General features: G+C 39.6%; 1 protein-coding gene across 1 annotated transcript in view; it reads left to right on the top strand.

Moving 5' to 3' along the window:
* The first annotated feature begins 6948 nt into the window (after positions 1-6948).
* Positions 6949-19822, top strand: part of LOC109966016 (protein tweety homolog 2-like) — a 31139-nt gene continuing 18265 nt past the window's right edge. Inside the window, exons 1-4 of the mRNA XM_020610563.1 lie at positions 6949-7398; positions 10643-10815; positions 14513-14624; positions 18379-18599. Of these exons, the coding sequence (XP_020466219.1) occupies positions 7279-7398; positions 10643-10815; positions 14513-14624; positions 18379-18599 (626 nt within the window). The 5' untranslated portion in view covers positions 6949-7278. The remainder of the gene's footprint in view (positions 7399-10642; positions 10816-14512; positions 14625-18378; positions 18600-19822) is intronic.

Raw genomic sequence — 19822 nt, 5'->3', positions numbered from 1 at the left:
CTGGCCTGTTGAGACAGTTAGTGGAGAGGAGGTGGAGGGTTGGGTGGTCTTTGTGTGTGCCTCCTCTCTGTGCTGTGGCTAGAGGTCTCAAAGCGGGTGTAGAAGGTGTTGAGGTCATCCGGCAGGCTGTCTGTGGAGCTGATGATGCTGGTGGTGGTCCTGACTGTTTTTTTGTTTGGTGACAGGGTTTGTTTGTTTCAGTCTTTGTCTGTAAGCTGGATACAGGAACAAAGAAATGTGGTCCAAGCGTCCAGCGTGGGGGCGGGGTGCAGCCCTGTATGCACCACGTATGTTACTGTAAACATGATCCAGAGTGTTCTTGCCCCAAGTGGGAATGTTCACATGTTGGTAATATTTGGGAAGTACAGTCCATAAATTGAACTGGTTAGCCTGCAGTGATAAATCAGCATCTGGGTGAGCTGTCTTTAGCGCATTGATGGCATCATAGAGTTTACTGAGAGCCGCAGAGGGATTAGCTCTTATAAACAGTCCATACATCTCCACACCATAAGTTATTAATAAACACACACACACACACACACCACCTCCTTTTACCTTCCCTGAAGCAGCAGTGCGGTCACCTCAATGTACAGTGTGTGTTTGTAGCTGAATCGCGGAATCTGGGACTCTGTCAGAAAGCCAAGTCTCAGTGAGAACTATAGCACAGCATTCTCTGATTTCCCATTGTGCTGTAATCCTTGCCCTTAGCTCGTCCAGTTTGTTTTCCAGAGACTGTACGTTAACTATGAAGAGGCTGGGTAATGGCGGTCGGGTAGCGCGAGCTTTTAGCCTAGCATGGAGTCCCCCTCATTTTCCCTGATTGTGTCTCCATCTTCAGGTTGCTCTCCTGATTTCAACCTGCTCGCTTGTGCCTGGTGCTCTGGGGACTCCCTGAGGGCGATGGTGGTTGTCGTCGTTGTTGTTGTTGCTGTCACGGGAGCGGACAATGTGTTGTAGCTCCGGTGGTATGAAACTAGTAAATTCCCAGTGGCTTTGTGAGTTGACGATATCTAGCAATGCCTGTCTGTTGTATGTAAGCAGTGCATGACATTTGTGCACTGCAAAAAAAGAAGAAAACGAAGAAAAAGCCGACAAGTGGAACATGCAAACACGCCCGCCTCGGTGGGCGCCATGTTTGTTTCCATTAAATGTTGTGTTGATATATTCCCTTGAATCCCTTTATGTTTAGTTCTTTCTGATCTTTTCTGTCATATATACATGTACAGTGGTTTTATGTTGTTCATACTGTCCTGCCTTAGCACAATAAGTAAAATATAATATATGTGCACAGCTTTATAATCTAACAATACTTTGTTCAAAATGGAAATATTCTTGGATACCTTTATTTTTATGTGCAATATGCTTCTGTACATGAGATTTACATGTCAGTTTATCATCTATTAATACTATTTCAGTTTCAAATTCAATACTAACTCCAGAAATGAAACATCGTTCTGAAACTTTTTTTATCAGTAAAAACCACAAACTTAGTTTTGTTCAAATCTAATCCTCTAATGCCATGTACCTTTCACTTAGAAATGCAGATGGTATTTTTTAAATTGTATTTTCTTTCAGTCTGGTATTGTAATATCCTGGGGCTGGAGCCAGTTCGACAGAATTGTCACCCTATTGTGTGCCCTTTGTTAACCAAATCTTTATTTTAATCACATTTACATTTACAAAGTGTTAGTGGGCAATGTTTATCATACAGTGATAAGTATGCAGCATTTACATAATCTTCTTCTAATAGGTCATTTCTGAAATTGTTCTTTGCTTTAGCACTTCTCACCCTTACAAATCTAAATCTAAATCAGTTTTCTGCCTTCTTTTTGCTTAATTTCACAGTCATATATTGCAAATATGACTAAGACTCCTGCACGTACTGTATGAAGTAGTGAATATTTATTATATTGTGGCCATTGCTGTCACAGGTCATTTTAAAAAGCACAGTAATCCTTTACCTTTACAACATTCAAAGACTGAATAAAGGATCTGGAAGCATTTGTGGGGGCATTTTCCTCACTAGCAGCTAATAAAACTTATTGCCTCTACTTTATCTTAATGCATCCTCTATTACATCCATACCAAGGCCAGATTAAAAAAACAAATATCACCACACACAGGGAGCACCTTGTCCTTTCTTCATGTGTTTGGTTTGTTTCTACTTCACGGACCCACCAGATCAATACAGTACCACTGCAATTATTACCATAAGCAACTATTTGAGATGACTGGATTTTCTCCAAAGACTGAAAAATAGACTTGAGCCACGTATATCATATGGTCAGCTTTGCACTGCTGTAAATCCTTAATTGGACAGATTGCAGGCTAAGAAAACCATTTTCCTGCAGGGGAATTATATAAAAAAGGACAAATCTGCCAATGTCAGTTTAGTGTTTTTCTCCTCATGAAAATCATTATTTCATGAAACAGTCCTTACAGCAGCGGGCAGCTGTATGAATTAGCAGTATAATCATGGCATCCAGGCTGCTGTCTCATGTAGTACCACTGTCTGAGTTTCTTGGTTTAAATGCTTAACCACATAGAGTTAAACAAAACAAACAAAACAAAACAAAAACATGAGTAAGTCGTGGCAGAGACAGATCTCAGGGGAACTATGCTGAATTATTTGCACACTAAAGATTTCATTTGGCCTTGAAGCATAAGCACACTGAACAAGAATTTTACCCTAGAGGGAAAAGTAAAAGGATCGAGATTCAGAGCAGTCGTCTTGTGAGAAAGGAACTGACACATTTTTATTGACTGTAGTGTTTGTAATGGATCAATAAAATAAAGAAAAATATGCATGTTTTGGGCATCAGAGCATGACAGCGTGACCTGCTCTTGTTAAGAACCCCATGGAGCATTTTGCCCCTAAAGAATTCACAGTACGTCCTCTCTTTTTTGGCACTGATTTCTAATCTTTTGAAGGTAAAGGTGGTTCGGAAGTGTCAGAGTACCTCCACACAGAGAATTTGCTAAGCTTTGGCTACATTGTCACACATTAAAATAAATCAGTGTAGTTTATTTTGCAATGAGGACACTTTTTTTAGATAATGAGTTTCAGGGACTCTGTTTCATTTGATTTACTGTACAGACAGAGACAGAGTGTAGTCTAGTTATTCCCCCTGCTTTTATTTATTTCTTTATTTCATGGCGTGGGCACTGCTTTGGCAGCTTTTTCTTTTTCTTTACATCAAATCATTGATAAAATAATTTAAACATGGTAAACAACTTTTCATTAGTTTATCACAACTATCTAGAAACATAATCTAAACAGACAAAACCCTCTAACATTAGAGAGACTAAGTATTTCATAGTGGCAATATCCTGAGGATTGCTGCATTGATATTACACTTTAATGCAATCTCAGGAGCCACTGAGCAGCACTGTTTGATTGGATAATACCAGCACATTGCGCTCTCAGGCATAAATCTTCATTCATATGTATAAATCACTCAAAATAGAGCAAGGGGATTTGAGTCACAAATTCAAAAAAGCAATAACCATGAAGGAGGAAAAGTCCAACACAACACATTTCCACATTCCACTGAGCAGTAACTGTTACGGTTTGAAGAATCGCAGCGGTAAAAGAAGCAGGAGATAGGACACGAGGCTCTTCAAAATGCTCCTAAATGAGCCAGTCATCCCTATGATTGTTATGGAGACAGTCAATCAGCAGGTAAATCCGACACTTGTTGAGAACACTTGAGCACACGATGAGGAAGAAGCTACTGTATCTAAAAGGACTGGCAGGATTTTTTTTCTATTTTCATGAAAATAACATCTGTAAACCACTGCACACAGTCAAGTTGTGTCTAGGAATGTCAAGGCATCTCATACACTTCTTATTCTATACACTGGTATCACATTTTGTGGAATAATCATGTTTATAGGAAAGTCCAATTGCACTTTTCTGTAATTCAAATTAGGGTTGTGACATTATTCTCAAGGCAGTTCCAGAGAGCTCTGGGTGAAATGTGCTTGCCCACAGAAGTCCCCTGCTGCTAAGCGAAGGAATATTTGGCCCACAATTTGAAATTCATATAGGTTTTTTAAATGCTCTGTACATTACAATGCCATACACAGGAATAGTACTGACCTTGAGACTTGTCACTCACTCTATGTCTTTATTCCTTCACTGCCCACTTTCAGGCTACTTGACTTCAAAGTTCTCTTTGATATGTATTTTCTGTACAATCTGTGCCTACAGTAAATGGCTGACCCCAAAGACTCTGATGAAACCCAAGAGACCAGTGGGTTTGATTTTTAAGCCACAGTTTATTAAGATTAGATCACACTTTGTGGACAGTATTATGCACAAAGGAGCTCTGTCCAGTGATGGAATATGAGTTACTTCATCACAGATATACATCCAGATGACAGTGTAGAAGCACAAAGTTCTCAGCCTGACAGTAAAAATACTGAGCTGCCACCTAATGGTTCAGCTTCATTGTTTGTATAGAGAATTGTATGAACTGTCTAACTGTTGACATATGCCTTTATCCAAATCACTTTAAGTTACCACAACTGCATGCATTTTTGATAAATCTTCTACAGAATAAAAACTAACAGTGTTGTTGCAATGCACAAAATGATGTTTACTAGTTGAGTTTAGACTCAGAAGATGAATTAGCCAGAGCACAAACATGTTTAAAGAAATGTTACTTTAGTGCCTGTTGTGGCCTTATTACATACACACTTTGGGTAGAAAATCACACTGACATCAATGTGATTTGTGGGTGTGCCACATTTTGTCTGCATCAACATAACAAGAATAAATGAACAGCAGACAGGAAAGCTTGATACATGTGGTCTGATTTAAAGAGACACAGACAGAAGTGTTTTTGTTCATGTCATTCCTTCTCTCACACTGGTCCCTGTGATTGGTGTTGCAATCACCGGTGAGTTTTCTGCACACCCAACTGTTTGTAAATGCAGAGCACAGTCAAGAATTCATATTCATTCAGTGCATTTCAAGTGTCACCTACTCACAGTCACTCTCTAGGCAATCTGACTGTGGAGGTGCATCAAAGCATCCAAATAATTAAAGTGGTAGCCATTTTATATCAACATAGTTTAGCTTGCAATCAAACTTCTCTGTACTCCTTGTAGATAAAGCAACTATTCCCCAAGGCAAAACTCATGCAACATACTTTCAATTTCCCTTTTACCTGCCAGTGAAACCTTTTCTGCAAACTTTTTTTTAATTTCCCAAGATAGGCTGTCTGTGATTGTATAGTGTTCTTTCTGTATGTAAATCTGCTGTCAATAAGATAGGACCCATTTATAATATAGATATAGTTCTGATATGATGTGGGCAGATGAGTCATAGCCAGGTGTAATGTCATGACACAGAAGCTGATATATGTGAGCTGTTTTCTCAGTTACATTATAGGTTATAGCACAAGGAGACAAAACAAAGACTGTCCTGCTCAAGAGTTCATCATCTAGTCACTACACTCTCAGCCAACAACAGTGGGAACAATATCTTTTAACACAAAAAAAGCCATTTACAGAAGTGTATTTTTAACAGTATTATTAAATTATAATTAACAGCATCTATATATCTCTTTGCCTTACAGAAAATGCATCAAAGTGATGTACAGTAACTGGAATTTAAAATGTTTTGGAGAATCTTTCCAAGATAGTGTAATTCCAATATATTTCTTTAAATTTTAATCAGTTTCAAATTATTATCAGTTTGAATTCTCATCTCATCTCATTTTCTATACCGCTTAGTCCCGAATGGGGTGGTGGTGGTGGTGGGGTAGAGCCAATCCCAGCCAGCATTGGGCAAAAGGCGGGGTACACCCTGTACAGGACGCTGGTCCATCGCAGGGCCATCAGTTTGAATTTGTTTGACAAATATATTCACATCCAGCTTTTTGTCTGTCAGCTGTCTGTCTCGCTAATAGAGGGTTTAGACTGCAGCAGCAATGTTTTACACTATTTAAAAACTCTTTGACATACATGAAACCAGCACATTAGCACTGATATAAAATCAACAGGCTTTTCTGAGGAGTTGTCACTTTGCACAATATAGCTTACTGCAACCTCACTCATGCTGCTAATTGCATTTTAATTAATACTGTATATTTTACCAGCTTAAAAACCTTTGTGCAAAACTATAATCCATAAAGCTCCATCCTTCAAGCCTTAAAACATCCTACCTAGTATGACTCTCTGCTTTATAGCTGTTCTTCATTGTCAGAGCCTCAACAGCTTGTCAAAAGTTGTTTTAAAAATGCACCAGATCAGAGGCAGAGGCTTTCATACATCCTCCTAAAACCATAAATTTTAACTGGAAAAGAAGCAGCTGAAATATGTTTCACTAATTTTAAAATGCTTAAAAAATGATCATAAACCTCTTGAAACCCCCTCATGTTAAGACTTTTGGGAGTGAGAAATGGTGTAAAGTCTCAAATTGGTACACGGTGCTGCATCTGTTTACTGAGATAGTACTGTGCCTTGCCTTTGCACAAAGCATTAAGTGTCATGTGGTGGCAGCTGTAACTGAGTTCAAAATATATTTCTCCAGCGGTCGTGAAAATAAATTCATGCACATTTATTACAGATAGTGTGGTGATTCTAATACAGGTGTAAACATTCACAACCGAAAAAATAAACAAATAAATAAATCATCACCCTAAGCCTGTAAAGCAGAAGCCAACGTTGCATGTCACTACAGTACCACGCTCGTTACCGTGCACCTCAGTGTCCACAAGAGGTCAGACATTAACAGCAGAAGTCATAAATAGTGCATTGAATACTCGTGCATCTTTATCAGCAGCTACATGTGGAGGCCAGAGCAGGTGGCCTCCACGGTGTGTTTCCTCATTGTATATTGTATGGGAATCGGTTCGCCCCCCCGGAGGATATTCCCCTCATACATTTCTTTGCAGGAGTCCACATATTATAGTTTACTCTTCCTAAGTTGAAGAAGAGGCCTGGCCCCTTCACTAGCAACTGGCTGTCACGCCTTCTCTGTTAAAGGAGGCAGGTTCCTATCGTCATTCGATCCCTTGTCTCGGATACAGACGTTTGTCCCTCGGTCAAGTTGTATATGTTTTAGCAAAGGCGCACATCAACAGTTTGTACACAACTATGGGAACGGGAATTGGCAGTGGTATTAGTTGTCAACCTTGTCCAAAGGCGTCCGGGCAACAGAAGAACTTCCTCTTTAATATGCTGTGAAAGTCTTAACCTCTAGTGAAGTCGCAAAATCTGGGAATAAGTGCCTAGGTCTTAAAGGAAAGCGTGGATTTCCAAGCAGGGATGGCCATTTATTACGTTGCTCCGTGGTGGACATACTGGCTGCATAATTTTCCACACTTCAATTTTGTTTTCCAGTCTGTCGACAACACTTTCAGACCGGAGGAGACGAGCTATCAGCAGGTCGGTAATTGTATTTGTGCGTAAAATCCCACGTAGTTTCAAAATAATCCAAGCAGAGAAATCTGTTGTGGTGGACTGCTGATTAAAAAAAAAGTAAACCGCATATTTAATGTACATTTTGAAAGTATTTTTGACAAATATCCGAGACACAATGTTTTTTCTCTCCTTTTAAATGTTTCTCTAATGCATCAGTAAGTAAAACCCCATATTATTCTAAAATTCTTACATGATGACACATAAGTATTAACTAACACGTCTGCATGTATATATGGAAGTACAGAGCTATGGCACTCATCATCTCTCAGCTTTTTCCATATGGACCCACAGTTTGAAAAAATTAATTCATTAGAAATTACACTGACTGACTGCTCCTAACACATTTTGGAGGTGAGTGAGTTTTGCTTTGTAGCCTGTTCTTTTCCATAATATTACTTTAATTAAGGTAGAAACAATTTTCCCAGTATATATATATATTCCAGACTGCATTTGCACAGCCATTTGAGACCATTTAAATGCCCCAAACTGTCATGTTTAGTGATGGGAACTGACTGTGAGCAGCAGGACCAGAGTCATTATGGATAAAATAGGCTGTATGGTGGGAAACAAATGGATGCTCATGCTCAGTTGCTGCCATACTTTTCCATCTGCAGCCCATCACTGTAATTGTACTTTTTTGTTATGGTGTGCGTGTTCTTTCTACAATTTGGTCTAAAAAGTTGGATTCACACAGCATATTGCAGTACAAAAATTTTGATTATATCTCCACAGCACAGTTTGAGAGACATAAATGTAATGAAAAATCACCAGTGATATTCATTTGAGCCAAACTATCAACACTGCATTATTTAATGTGTTCCAACAAAATAAAAGCTTTTTATTTGTTTGTGGTGTTGTTTCCAAATCTTTTTGGCTTGTAAAGATTTCTTACATTCATCTTGCAAAATTCAACAATGGTCCTCTACAATGTAAATGCATGTCTCTGTGTGAACAGTAAGTATCCAAGTGATACTGCAGGTTTAATTTGTCCCAGCTCATTTATGAATACAGAACCAGTTACCTCAGAGAAACCTTGCCCATTTGACTTGTGTCCTTCACTGTACCTCTCTCTTCAGGTACAGTATCAAGGTGCACCTTGAATCCCAGCAGTGTCACACAGAATGAAAAGTGTCCTTCCAGACATTCTTGGTAGTTCAGAGGGCTGACCCCACATCTCAAGCTTGAAATCTTGAAACTCATATTCTTCATTTGCCATGCTGATCTGTTGTTTTTTGAGAAATGTAGAAAGCTACAGCAACTACAGACATTTTTTAAGACTTGATATTTAGTGCTTCGTTAAATTAGACATGCGTCCATAATTAACTCTTCCTCATACAGACATCTTTTTGGGAGGATCAACAATAAACGACCTTTCGGTCAATCACCAAAGATACTGCAGTTGTTTTCTGTCTCAATCTCTCTCTCTCACAAGCATCCTTTGCCTTATTGTAGCATTACAGCCAGTGGAAATTGAAGTGTTTGCATGTCTAATTACAAAACAATAGAGTGGAAAATTAGAGGAGAGAGTGAAACTAGCAGCATTGTGCTTGGGAGTTACTTGAACTGAATTATATTGAGAGGAAATCTATCCAGGGTTAAAACCATTGACTGTCCACACAGCAACTCTTGACTCATTAACAGTGTCCTCAGAACAAAACAAAAAAAGTGATTAGAAAACGACTGAATTAAGGTTTTGGCCTGGGTGTCTGTTAACGTAGGGCTCCTCAGACAGCTCCATTTCTGTGACCTATTTAGTTTAAGTTGAAATTATGACACACCAGTTATGTCACCTGTATTTTTCCATGCAGTTACATTGAAACTGTTCATGTGGGAACGACTGGCATTTTTTAAAGCCACTATTGAACTTAGCTTGTAAATGAATGTGTAGTAATATAGTGTGCATTACTGTATGCTTCTTCATTCATCATGTGGTCACTGCTTTAAGACATTGTCTGATGCTCGCTTTTCTTTTCTAAACACAGTTCAAATTACTAACCTCTTGGATAAGAGAAACTAAGAGAAAAATAGGATACAGCATAGCATAACTTGAAACAGAGTTTGAACAATGAAGGGCTTTGTTAGAGTCAATTTAGTGTCAGTGTCATCCAAATGGAAGAATTAGTCACAGACTTTGCAGTCAAGGAAGAGCTCTGCTTAGTCAGCCAGACCAGACTGTGGCCTTAAAAAGGTTAGGTGCAAATTATTTGCAAGTAAAACCAAGGTTATGCTATTTCTCTGGATTGTCTGTAAACTAATCAAGAGCTCAAATATTGTGAGTTAGAACCTACAAAATGTTCATAATGATAAACATTGGAGATTCTCCAGTCTGGATATTTTGATTCTGATGCCGATACCTCACTGAAAGTATCAGCCAGTAGCAACACCGCTGTTTGTGCATGTAGAAACACGCTTTAAATCACTGGACATCTGTTTTATGATGGTGGTGTAAAGACAAGCAGACAAATTGATGTCTCTACTGCTTTTAGACAGCTTCTTCAGTGAGAAATAGGCTACTGAAAAGTATAAGCAGTTTTTTTTCTCAGTAAAATGGTCATATGGAACTTCTGTCAGAAAACAAACAGCAAGAAATCTCTTTCAAATAAACAATGCCATTTTCTCTGCCTTGGAGCATGCTACATTTCTCTGAATCTCTTTAGTAACTCTTTACTTTGTGGAGCATGCAAAAAATCTCCAGGGGCTTATCATAAAATGGTCCAAAATGCATGTATCCACAGACAGACTATTTCAATATAGTATTCCCTCTGTTTTCTACGTCAGTGTTTTCTGTTTCTTTCCATCCTTCAGGCTTTAAATGTGTTGTACACTCAGAAATCATAAGACCGAAAGAAAGCCACATGATGCCCCCCCCACCCCCTCCTCTTTCAGCCTTGGATCATTTTTGTTTTTCTCAGAGCCACAGTCTAAATTCTGTTATGGCACTTGGCAGAAAAAATGATTTACTGTGCTCTCTCTTTGTGATAATGTTAATCACTGGATGAGGTAGCTACATATTAACCTATATGTGTGTTTGATACTGGTGGGACGCCCAAGGACCACACATAACAGCTGTCTGTCTAATGATATTTCTGGATGTAATCTGTTGAAGAGTTCACGGTAGATGTATTTTTCAGTAGAAAACTGAGTCTCGATTTTAACGGATGGTGTTTTTGTCTTTTACATGTTTTCTCTTTCGACTGTCCTGACGTAGTCGCTGATCTTTCTAGCATGTGTTGGTGCCGCTGGTCTGGGTCTGAGCCTGCTAGTTCTGACAGTATATCTGGTCTGCCTGTGTTGCTGCTGCAAAGACATAGAGGAAGATACCAAAAGGCCCAATACCTGCTGTGTCACCTGGGCTGCCGTCATCACAGGCCTCATCATATGGTGAGTCTGATGGCAAAATGTTTTTTTTTTCCTTTGACCAAACCAGGGAAACACTTCACATAATTTATCAAGACAGGGCACAGTATGACTAACGTTGGATTGGTTATCCAGTCTCACTTGAACAAAGCACGGGGCTGTCAAAGGAAGTAAGTCTTTCAAACATGAGTCAAATGTTCTAGCTGCTGTTTAGACTTGTTAGTTTCCTTAGATAAGAGATCAAAGTTATTTAAAAAATATTACCTGGTTGTAAACAAGACTGACCTTTTTTTCTAAACAATACAAATAAGGCCAGTGTAGTTGCCATATTTCTGACAGACCACGTCATCAGCTGGGTCCGATCAGCTGACAGCTGCATGAACTGACAGCTGCTCAATCCCTCAGCTGACTACACCCACCTGATGGTTCCTCGGCTTGGTCTGTTTAAATTCTCTACCAAACTAGAATTCTGCAACACTGACCTTTTAAAAATTGTGCTTCTACAATATATTGTCTTGTCTTGCTAAAAGTGGCTTAATTACACATACAGTGCTGTGCCAGATCTCACTTTAGTAGCATGATTAATCTATTGTTGCAGCATCTGGCTTTTACTGCAAGTTTATCCAAGCATAAATGAGCAGGGAGCTTCCATTAAATGTCCAGAACCACATGCTCAGACATAACTGTACTTGTATGTGTGATTTAATGCACTTTAATACACTGGCATAAATGATTCTGGCCGACAAACAGAACAAACAAGTCACCCAAAAGGTTTAATTGAGTTTGTGTACAGAGCCGTTTAAACTTGTGACACTATTGTGCCGGGCTTTAACTCTGTTGGACATCTGTGTCCGCACCAAATCACTGCTAAGACACACAAGGTTTGTATAATGCTCCAGTAAGTGACTGGGCATGATTCAGAGCATCACTTTGCTTGACTACGCAGCTCTGTTGTCTAGTCTTTACTTAGACCTCTCATCTCTCTGTGTCAAGGCTTGTTCCATTGAACATGAGTATATTCAGCTTAACAAATAAACTGCTGCATACTGAACCCAGTTCAAATAGTCTAGCTATACATTACTGTCATGTTGAAGCGACAGTCTTTACATTATATGTTAGGCTTTGTGGTTTAAAACGACACTTCCTAAATATGAGAGCTCCAGTAACCTCGGTCGCCGTCGCTTTCGGCGCCGGATGTTGTCGTAAATATGACTTGTGTAATAAAACTAGTTGGTCTTTGGGTTGTGTAGTTGTTTCTCTTGACATGAGTTTAATGTTTAACCTTGTATACCTGTTGACTGGTGTTGTTGCTTTAGCAGAATCAGCTTAATTAAAAAAGTGCTTCCTACATATTTTCAATGTTTTTTTCTAGTGGAAAAATACTTTTCTATAATATGGGACTCAACTGTACATATCCTTTTTTTCTGTTGGGTCATGTGACTTTTATTAGCTAAAATGAATCAAGATGTATTGTCATCTGTTTATCACAATCACCCCGTTCACATTTTCCATATTTTAAATTTAGCATGATATCCATTACATCTCAGTTGCACTGCATAATTTAAATAGAAAAAAGGATTTATTAAGCACCTCTGTGGATGGTTATTTCTGACCCCAGGAGAGTGTTTGTGTGTGAACCCCATAATGATAATCACTTTTTATAGCCAAGTATGTTACACACACACACACACACACACACACACACACACACACACACACACAAGGAAGTTTCCTCCGGTACAGAACTGAGGCAGCCATCTGTGGCGCCAACTCACACACACAAGGTGCATGCCCTGGCAATCGGAGCAACTTTGGGTTCACTGTCTCGCCCAAGGACACTTTGACATGTGGACTGGGGAGAACGGGAGTCAAACCATCGAACTTCCAGGCTGGGGGTTGACAGCTCTCCCTCCTGAGCCACAGCCACCCCAGTGAAGAATAACAGAGACAGGCACAGGAAGGAAGAATTTTTAGAACACATTTCCGGTAGACTGTGAGACACTCTGGTTTCTATCAGAATAAAGATATGTATCTATTATTACTTGTTTATTCACCCTATTCATCAGTCAACCCTAGCTGCTGTGGACAGTGTTAACCACAACTACAAACATGCTTATGTTTTCCTGGAGGCTAAACTGCCCCATGATCTTTTGTCTTCTGTCATTAGTGGGTGTTTATTGTCAATGATTTGTCACTACGCTGGTGACAGGGTTAATGAAATCCCCATCACCCTGGCTACCACAGAAATGGAACAATCTCACATCACACAAAAGTGTGATGTGAGATTGTTCCATTGCCTTTAACCAGCTAATTTAAGTTTTTGTTTTGCTTTTTTAACAACCACATTCAGGGTCTAAGGGTTACTGTAATTGTGTCTTTTTTTCCCTCAGGCTGGATTGTACAGAATATGGCCCCCAGTGGCCCTAATCATAACCAGAGGGAACTAGTTTAATGGAACAGACACAGGCAGTGGTTTCTATTATGCTTACAAGATTACAGTGAGCTGGCAGACAAAAACACACTTTTGCACCTAACCATTCACAGTGACATATCACACACAGCCTGACAGGATGCATTCAATTCTAAAATAAGCCCCCATATCCTCTTCATGAGCTGAGCTAACATCAGATGTTGTCTTACTAGTGTTAACCTCACCATGCTTATATACAGTGTATATATACACGCATGGCGTTTTGTAACACAGGTTGGGTTCTCAACATATGAATAATTGTGAGAGTTGACAGACTCTTCCTTTTTGTTTTGGCATGTGCATGTGATGTCCTGTTACAATAGTCCTTCTCCAATTGCCTTGTGATTAATGAGCTCACTCCTCTGGCCCTGGAAATTGCCAATAAATGTGGCTGAAAACGTTACCGACCTCCAACCTTTGTGTAGACTGACCTTGCTACAATTGAGTATGATGAAACTGTATCACTGTTCATGTCACTGTAGAGTAGAATTCGGGCTATACTGACTCTGGAGGTTTGGACACTAATCCTCCCTATTACAGAGGCTCAGGTGCAGTCACAAAAGGCTGCAGGAAAGTGGGAAATAGGGATTATTTGTATTTCACTTGGATACTTGTTCAGATGTGGAGCAGAATTCTGATGTGGTGTTAGCCATGAATGGGGTGACAAATTCAAAGTTACAGCTGAAAATAGAGGTTTGATATGTTTAACTCAAAATCTCAGAATGGTTACATAATAATGGGTGGAGGCAAAGGTCATATAAGAAGAAACATGTAAATTTTTGTTGAACACTTTTTAGTTGTCAGTAGCATGTCACATGATGCAGACTTCCACTTTGGAAGACAAAACAAATTCATTTTCATTGCGTAGAATAATAAATCAAACAAAAGCGTTTATTATAATCATTATTCATCTTCTATACTGCTCAGTCCCAAATGGGGTCGCTGGAGCCAATCCCAGCCAGCAATCGGGCAAAGGCAGGGTACACCCTGGACAGACCATCGCAGGGCCGACACGCAGACAAACAACCACTCACACACACTCCTATGGGCAATTTAGAGTCACCAGTCAACCTAAGGTGCATGTCTTTGGACTGTGGGAGGAAGCCGGAGTACCCAGAGAGAACATGCAAACTTCGCACAGATAGGCCGTGAACCAGCAACCTTTTCGCTGTGAGGCAACAGCGCTAACCACCGTGCTGCCCCATAATCATTATTATTTTTACATTTTATCTGAGTCTTTCCTTTTCACAGTTCTGCTGTAGGAGTGGGTTTCTATGGAAACAGTGAGACCAACGACGGGGTGTACCAGCTGACCTACTCACTCTACAATGCCAATCACACGTTGGATGGCATCAACAATCAGGTGAGGGAAGAAGCATGCCAAGCTTAAATCATCATAAACATCAAATATCAAATGTGGTCACTGAAATGACTTTTATTTAGATCAGAGCCCCTCCTTTATTAATGGGGTGTGCATCTGTCTCAGAGCAGAACCTCACTGCGGGGATTCTGTATCTGCTTTTTGTGACAGTGAAGGACTTGAGGTGACTGCTGCCATGGGATTTGTAAATAGGGATTTATTTATTTTCAGTACAACTCCTGACCTGTATTCAGGGAAGTTATAAAGAGGAAGGAGAACAAGAGAGGAGTCAGAACAAGGCCCTGCAAGAAGCAATCATCACAATGAGGAACAAGAGGATTAACTCCTACTTGCAGTGCATTAATCTGTTATTCTCCTCGTTCCAGCTCTTTCAGTCCTACTATCTGCAATATATGCTTGTATGTGAGTGTGCACGCATGTGAGTATCACACTCACACATCCGCTTAAAAGCCTAATTTGTACACAGGTTATATTAATATGTGGCTACAAATAGATTTCTGTGCTCTCTTTTATTGTGTACTCTGAATGTTAGTGTATGTGAAGAGATAACAGGTTTAATACATTTGTCGCTCACACATTGATTTCTATGAATAAACAATCTGTCCTGATGGGTAAAAGATATTTAAACATTATAAACTCAGTTTATTTTGTACACCAAGTAGTACAGTTTATTTCAGTAGTCCTGAAATAATTCTTCTTGCCTTGAAGGTTATAATGTGTAGTTTGTGTTGAAATTGTTGTTAAGAGGTTTTGATTAAACTTTATGGTCATTTTGAAATCTGTATTTAGTCTACCCTTGTTGACATAAATGTGGTGGACAAAATATTAGAAACATCTTTTAGTATGGTACAGTATAACTGAGCAGAACACAACTACAGCCTCCATAATGGCCATAAAGTTGAATCAACGCAAGCTTTTAAACAAAAGGTGAGCATTATTACCTTTGTGATGACAGGATTTTTGGCACGGCTGTTATGTTAGACTGCATTACTTGGTGCAACAAATCACCTGCCAAAGAAGCGTAGTTTTCAGTGCAGCATTTTCTTTGTGCTGTAGGAAGTGAAAAGGATTCAGCTTTGATGATTTCACATGCCTGCCGCTGACTTTTTCTGCAGTGTCCTTGTATTGATTAGTTCCTGTAGCATGATGTAGTTTTCTATGGCTGCGCTGAGAAATGTAGATGCTCCCCAGGGGAAAAGAAGGCTTTCTCACTTGCAGAATCATAGCTTGATGTACATGTAATGCACTCCACTTACAGAGCTGATGAGCTGGCAGGCTGTGCATCCCATAAAGCTACTGTAAAGCTGCTTTGATCAGTATTTATTCTTGTGATTGAGAGTAATTTCTCTGCTGTTCTTTATTGGTTTGCAAAATACTTTTTTGCACTGTCATGTGTGTTTGGTTCAAAAGTCATCAGTAGTTTGCTTTAACTTAAAGCCTTAAAAATATATCCTTTCTGGTATCTCACAGACTGAGTTGATACCAGATATGTCCAGAAAAGTAAATAGAAACAAAAGCAACCAAATGCCGGTGCCTCACAAGGCTCCTGTGGGGGCAATGATTTACACTAGGAGCTCTTTGGTTATACTGTTGGCTTGCTAAGGATCTTTTCATTATAAAATCTGCACTCACACTCTGCAGTGGCTCAGGGAAAGCTCTAATCAGAATGACCATTCTCCCTTTGCTGTTGAGGGAAGGCTTTTTTTTCCAGCCTTATTTCCAGTGTTCAGCTTTAAGAGCGTTTTAGTGCTGCCCATAAATAACGGATGAGAAAACCTGGCAATCACACTCTATCAAATGTGCGCTTCCAATTTAGAACCGTGGTTACACTTTTATATATAGCTCTTCCTCTTTGAAAGTGAAACTGTCTTGTGATTCTTGGAACTAAATGAATGCTACTTTCTGCACCATATATCAATTCCCCTGAATGTTTCTGCTCAGTGTCCTATTTCTCTGTGTATTACCTTGCTTGACATGAAAGCTCTGTGATCGTATATATTGTTTTATTTTCACAGTTAATACAGTAAATCTCAGATATAGAAAATCACTGAAGGCATCAGGCAGAGCAGTTCAGCTGCATGTAAATTGGCATTTGAAGTACTGCTGCTGCAAGCCTCAAATCAGCCTCTTTTAACAGGCGTTCCAATATGGAGGAGAGTCCTTGTGACCCGCTTTCAGCAAATGTGCACTTTAATCCATTTTAAAGGAAGACAGGATGGTCCAGATTAGGAAAATGTGGATCACCCAGAGCAACTAGCTGATGGATCCCATTTTTCACACTCAGACTGGCTTGCAGATAAGATTCGAGGAGTTGTGGCTGGAACTGTGAGAGATGATGAACATAGAAGTGGGGAGTGATAACAGTTTACTGGCAATCATATACTTTCTCCCTCGAGAGTGTTGGAGTGGAGGATGGGCCTGTATCTTTGCCTCATCTCCACATGGATACTCTTCCTAACAAACCAGCAGAAGCATCCACTCAGTAGAATTTAATCAAGGGTGTTTGAAACGTTACAGTGTGAAGGAGACTGAGATACGTTTTATCTTCTTTGTAGGGAGTTTTTATAGTGTGGGACTGAACAGTCTTTACTCGTACTTTAATGTTTTAAAGACGTCATGGTTGTAATGGAGAAAAGATGACAGATAAAGAAAATGTCTGCGAACTGCTGCAGATCAGAATACTGACAATAACAGTGATGCCTCCAACTCTGTAGAAAATTAAGTACATCCTCTTTGGTGAAGTTCATTGCAGTGTGTGTGTGTGTGTGTGTGTGTGTGTGTGTGTGTGTGTAATCTGCTAATTATCTTTGAGATTTAGAAGTCCCTTACAGTATCTTGCTTGTTCCTACAGTTAAATGTTTCTGTTTATTTAATCTAGACTCTCCGACCTTAATGAAATAGTTACACTTTGGGGGAGAAATATGCTTCTTTGCTTTCTGGTAGAGAATAAGTACCAAAAAAGATTAGTACCACTGAAAAAGTCAAAAGTCTTGCAGGATACAGAACAACCTTATTGCTAGGACAACACATTTCAGGCTGTGGGAAATTTTTTTAACAAGATGGGAGTGAGAGAAAAACAACAAAGGTTAAAAAGAAAAAATACAACCAATAATATACATATGCGTGATTGTCATCCAGTAAGATGCTCACATATCGGTGAGTAACCCGTGTGTTTACCTTTGCAGAGTAGAATTCCTTTAATGTCACTGTATAAACAGTAAATGTATCAAGCTGTTTTGGCCGTGGGTGTCAGTGAAGTGCATCCATAGAGCGAAACTGTTTCCCCCTGTCAGCATCAATCTAAAATTTACCTGTTTCTAGCTGCATTGATCCAGTGAAAAGTGCACATGTTTACTGAATCCCATTGTTTTTCTTCAAACAGAAAAGTAAATGCCTTTACTCTGCTCTGCCATGCCTCCTCCCCCTCTGTTCTCACTATCAAAGACCCCTGTGATAACAGGTCTCCTCGGTATTGTTATCTGTATTCCACTCTGCATTGTTTATCTGAATGAAACACATGGTTGAAGAGAAAAGTTAATCTTTTCTCAAGGGAGTGCTCCTTTGGTTCTTCCACCTTTGTATTTTCAGTCTTATTTTTATGAATATCTGCTTTATAGGAATTTATTTACAACATGTTCCCATTTCCTTCTGACCCCGTTTTCAGTTCATGTTCTTTTACCCACTATTTCCAGTTTTCTTTCACTTTTTTCATTCTCCTATCTCTTTTTATTTTTAGGTTGCAGGATCTCTGGGAAATGTGGAAGCTGGACTCAAACAGCACCTGGAACGGCTGGATGAGATCTTTGCCACAAGGTCTGACTACCTCCAAGTTCTGCGGTTTATGCAGCTGATGGTCAACAACGTTGTCCGTGAGCTGACTGCTCTGCCAGACATCAAAAAAGCCAGTGTTGACTTGGCAGCCCTTGCTGACCAAACAGCCTTCATTGAGTATTACAGGTAGGTGGAGCCTTAATAACTCCCTGGGGTAATTTCATTTTATACTGTATGTGTGTGGCTGAAGTGAACATGCTACTGATAATGGGGCAGTAAGTGATCCAGACCAGTCACCGAGCAGATGGGATTTTATTGATCTCCCCTCCGGAACACAGACCGGAAAAGCTATTTTTCTTGATTGCTAAATAAATAAAAGCTGAAACTGAACCTAGTGCCCACTGTGCAGTTTAAGCTCTAATGCTTATTGCTCTCACAGAATGTTGTGCATGGCAGAGTGGCTATTAGACCATAAATGATCATCTTGCCAGCAGACCATTCCTCAGATTGATTGCAATTATTGTTTTGATGTGGTTCTTTCTTTGAGAAGGGTGTTCTTTTCAACAAAAAAAGAAAAAACTGAACTGGGAGAAAGTATTAAGAGGCCAGAAATGAAATTCAATAAACAGGAAAAGTAACAAACCCAATCAACAGCAAAGTAGTCCAAATGAATAAAATATCAAGCATTAATTCAGGAGTGGGATGCTAAAGTAGGAGGCTCTGACGGCTGTTTTTCCAGTCCATGAGTGTTATTTGATGGCTTCCATAGCTTGTTTTATTTTTGAGCACATCAACCTTACAGCCTCATAGTTCTGTGCTGCCATAAAGTGTCACATTTGCAACCTGTTCATGACTGTACTGTAAGAGTAATTTGTAGTATACTGGCAAGAGAGACTAACAGAAGACAGATTTAGGGTAGTATGCTGCCTTCTGCAGAAGGATTGGTTTGATATACATTTTAGGCTCAAAGTTAATCAGAGACCAGGGCTTATCTGGATGAATGAGTAAACAAGTCCTGAAACAATCTGGAGTTGATGTTATCCCATAAAATTCATCCCATAATTCCTGTATGTCCCAGTGCGTTGCAGACTTTGTATAAGCAGATTGCAAAATGTAAAACTACCATTCTAAAATATGTTAAGCACCAAAGTAGAGTCAGTTTTATTTATGCAAGCCCCAACTGTAAATTTGTCTGAAAGAGCTTTACAACCTGCCCAGCATATGAGACACTACACACACACAGTATAGATACTGGCTTTCATCAAACTCGATTTGACAGTTCTAGGTGAAAGGTTATCCAATCAGAAGCTTTGTCCCACCCCCAAGCCCCCCACCCTGGGGCCAACACCTCCCCAGCCCGAGGAAGAAAACCCCAGGAGGGTAAAAGTCCAGTGTCCTTCTTCTTCAAC

Source organism: Monopterus albus, unplaced genomic scaffold, assembly GCF_001952655.1.
Source record: "Monopterus albus unplaced genomic scaffold, M_albus_1.0 scaffold105.1, whole genome shotgun sequence".
Taxonomy (NCBI): Eukaryota; Metazoa; Chordata; class Actinopteri; order Synbranchiformes; family Synbranchidae; genus Monopterus; species Monopterus albus.
This window is presented reverse-complemented; position numbering and strand designations above follow the sequence as displayed.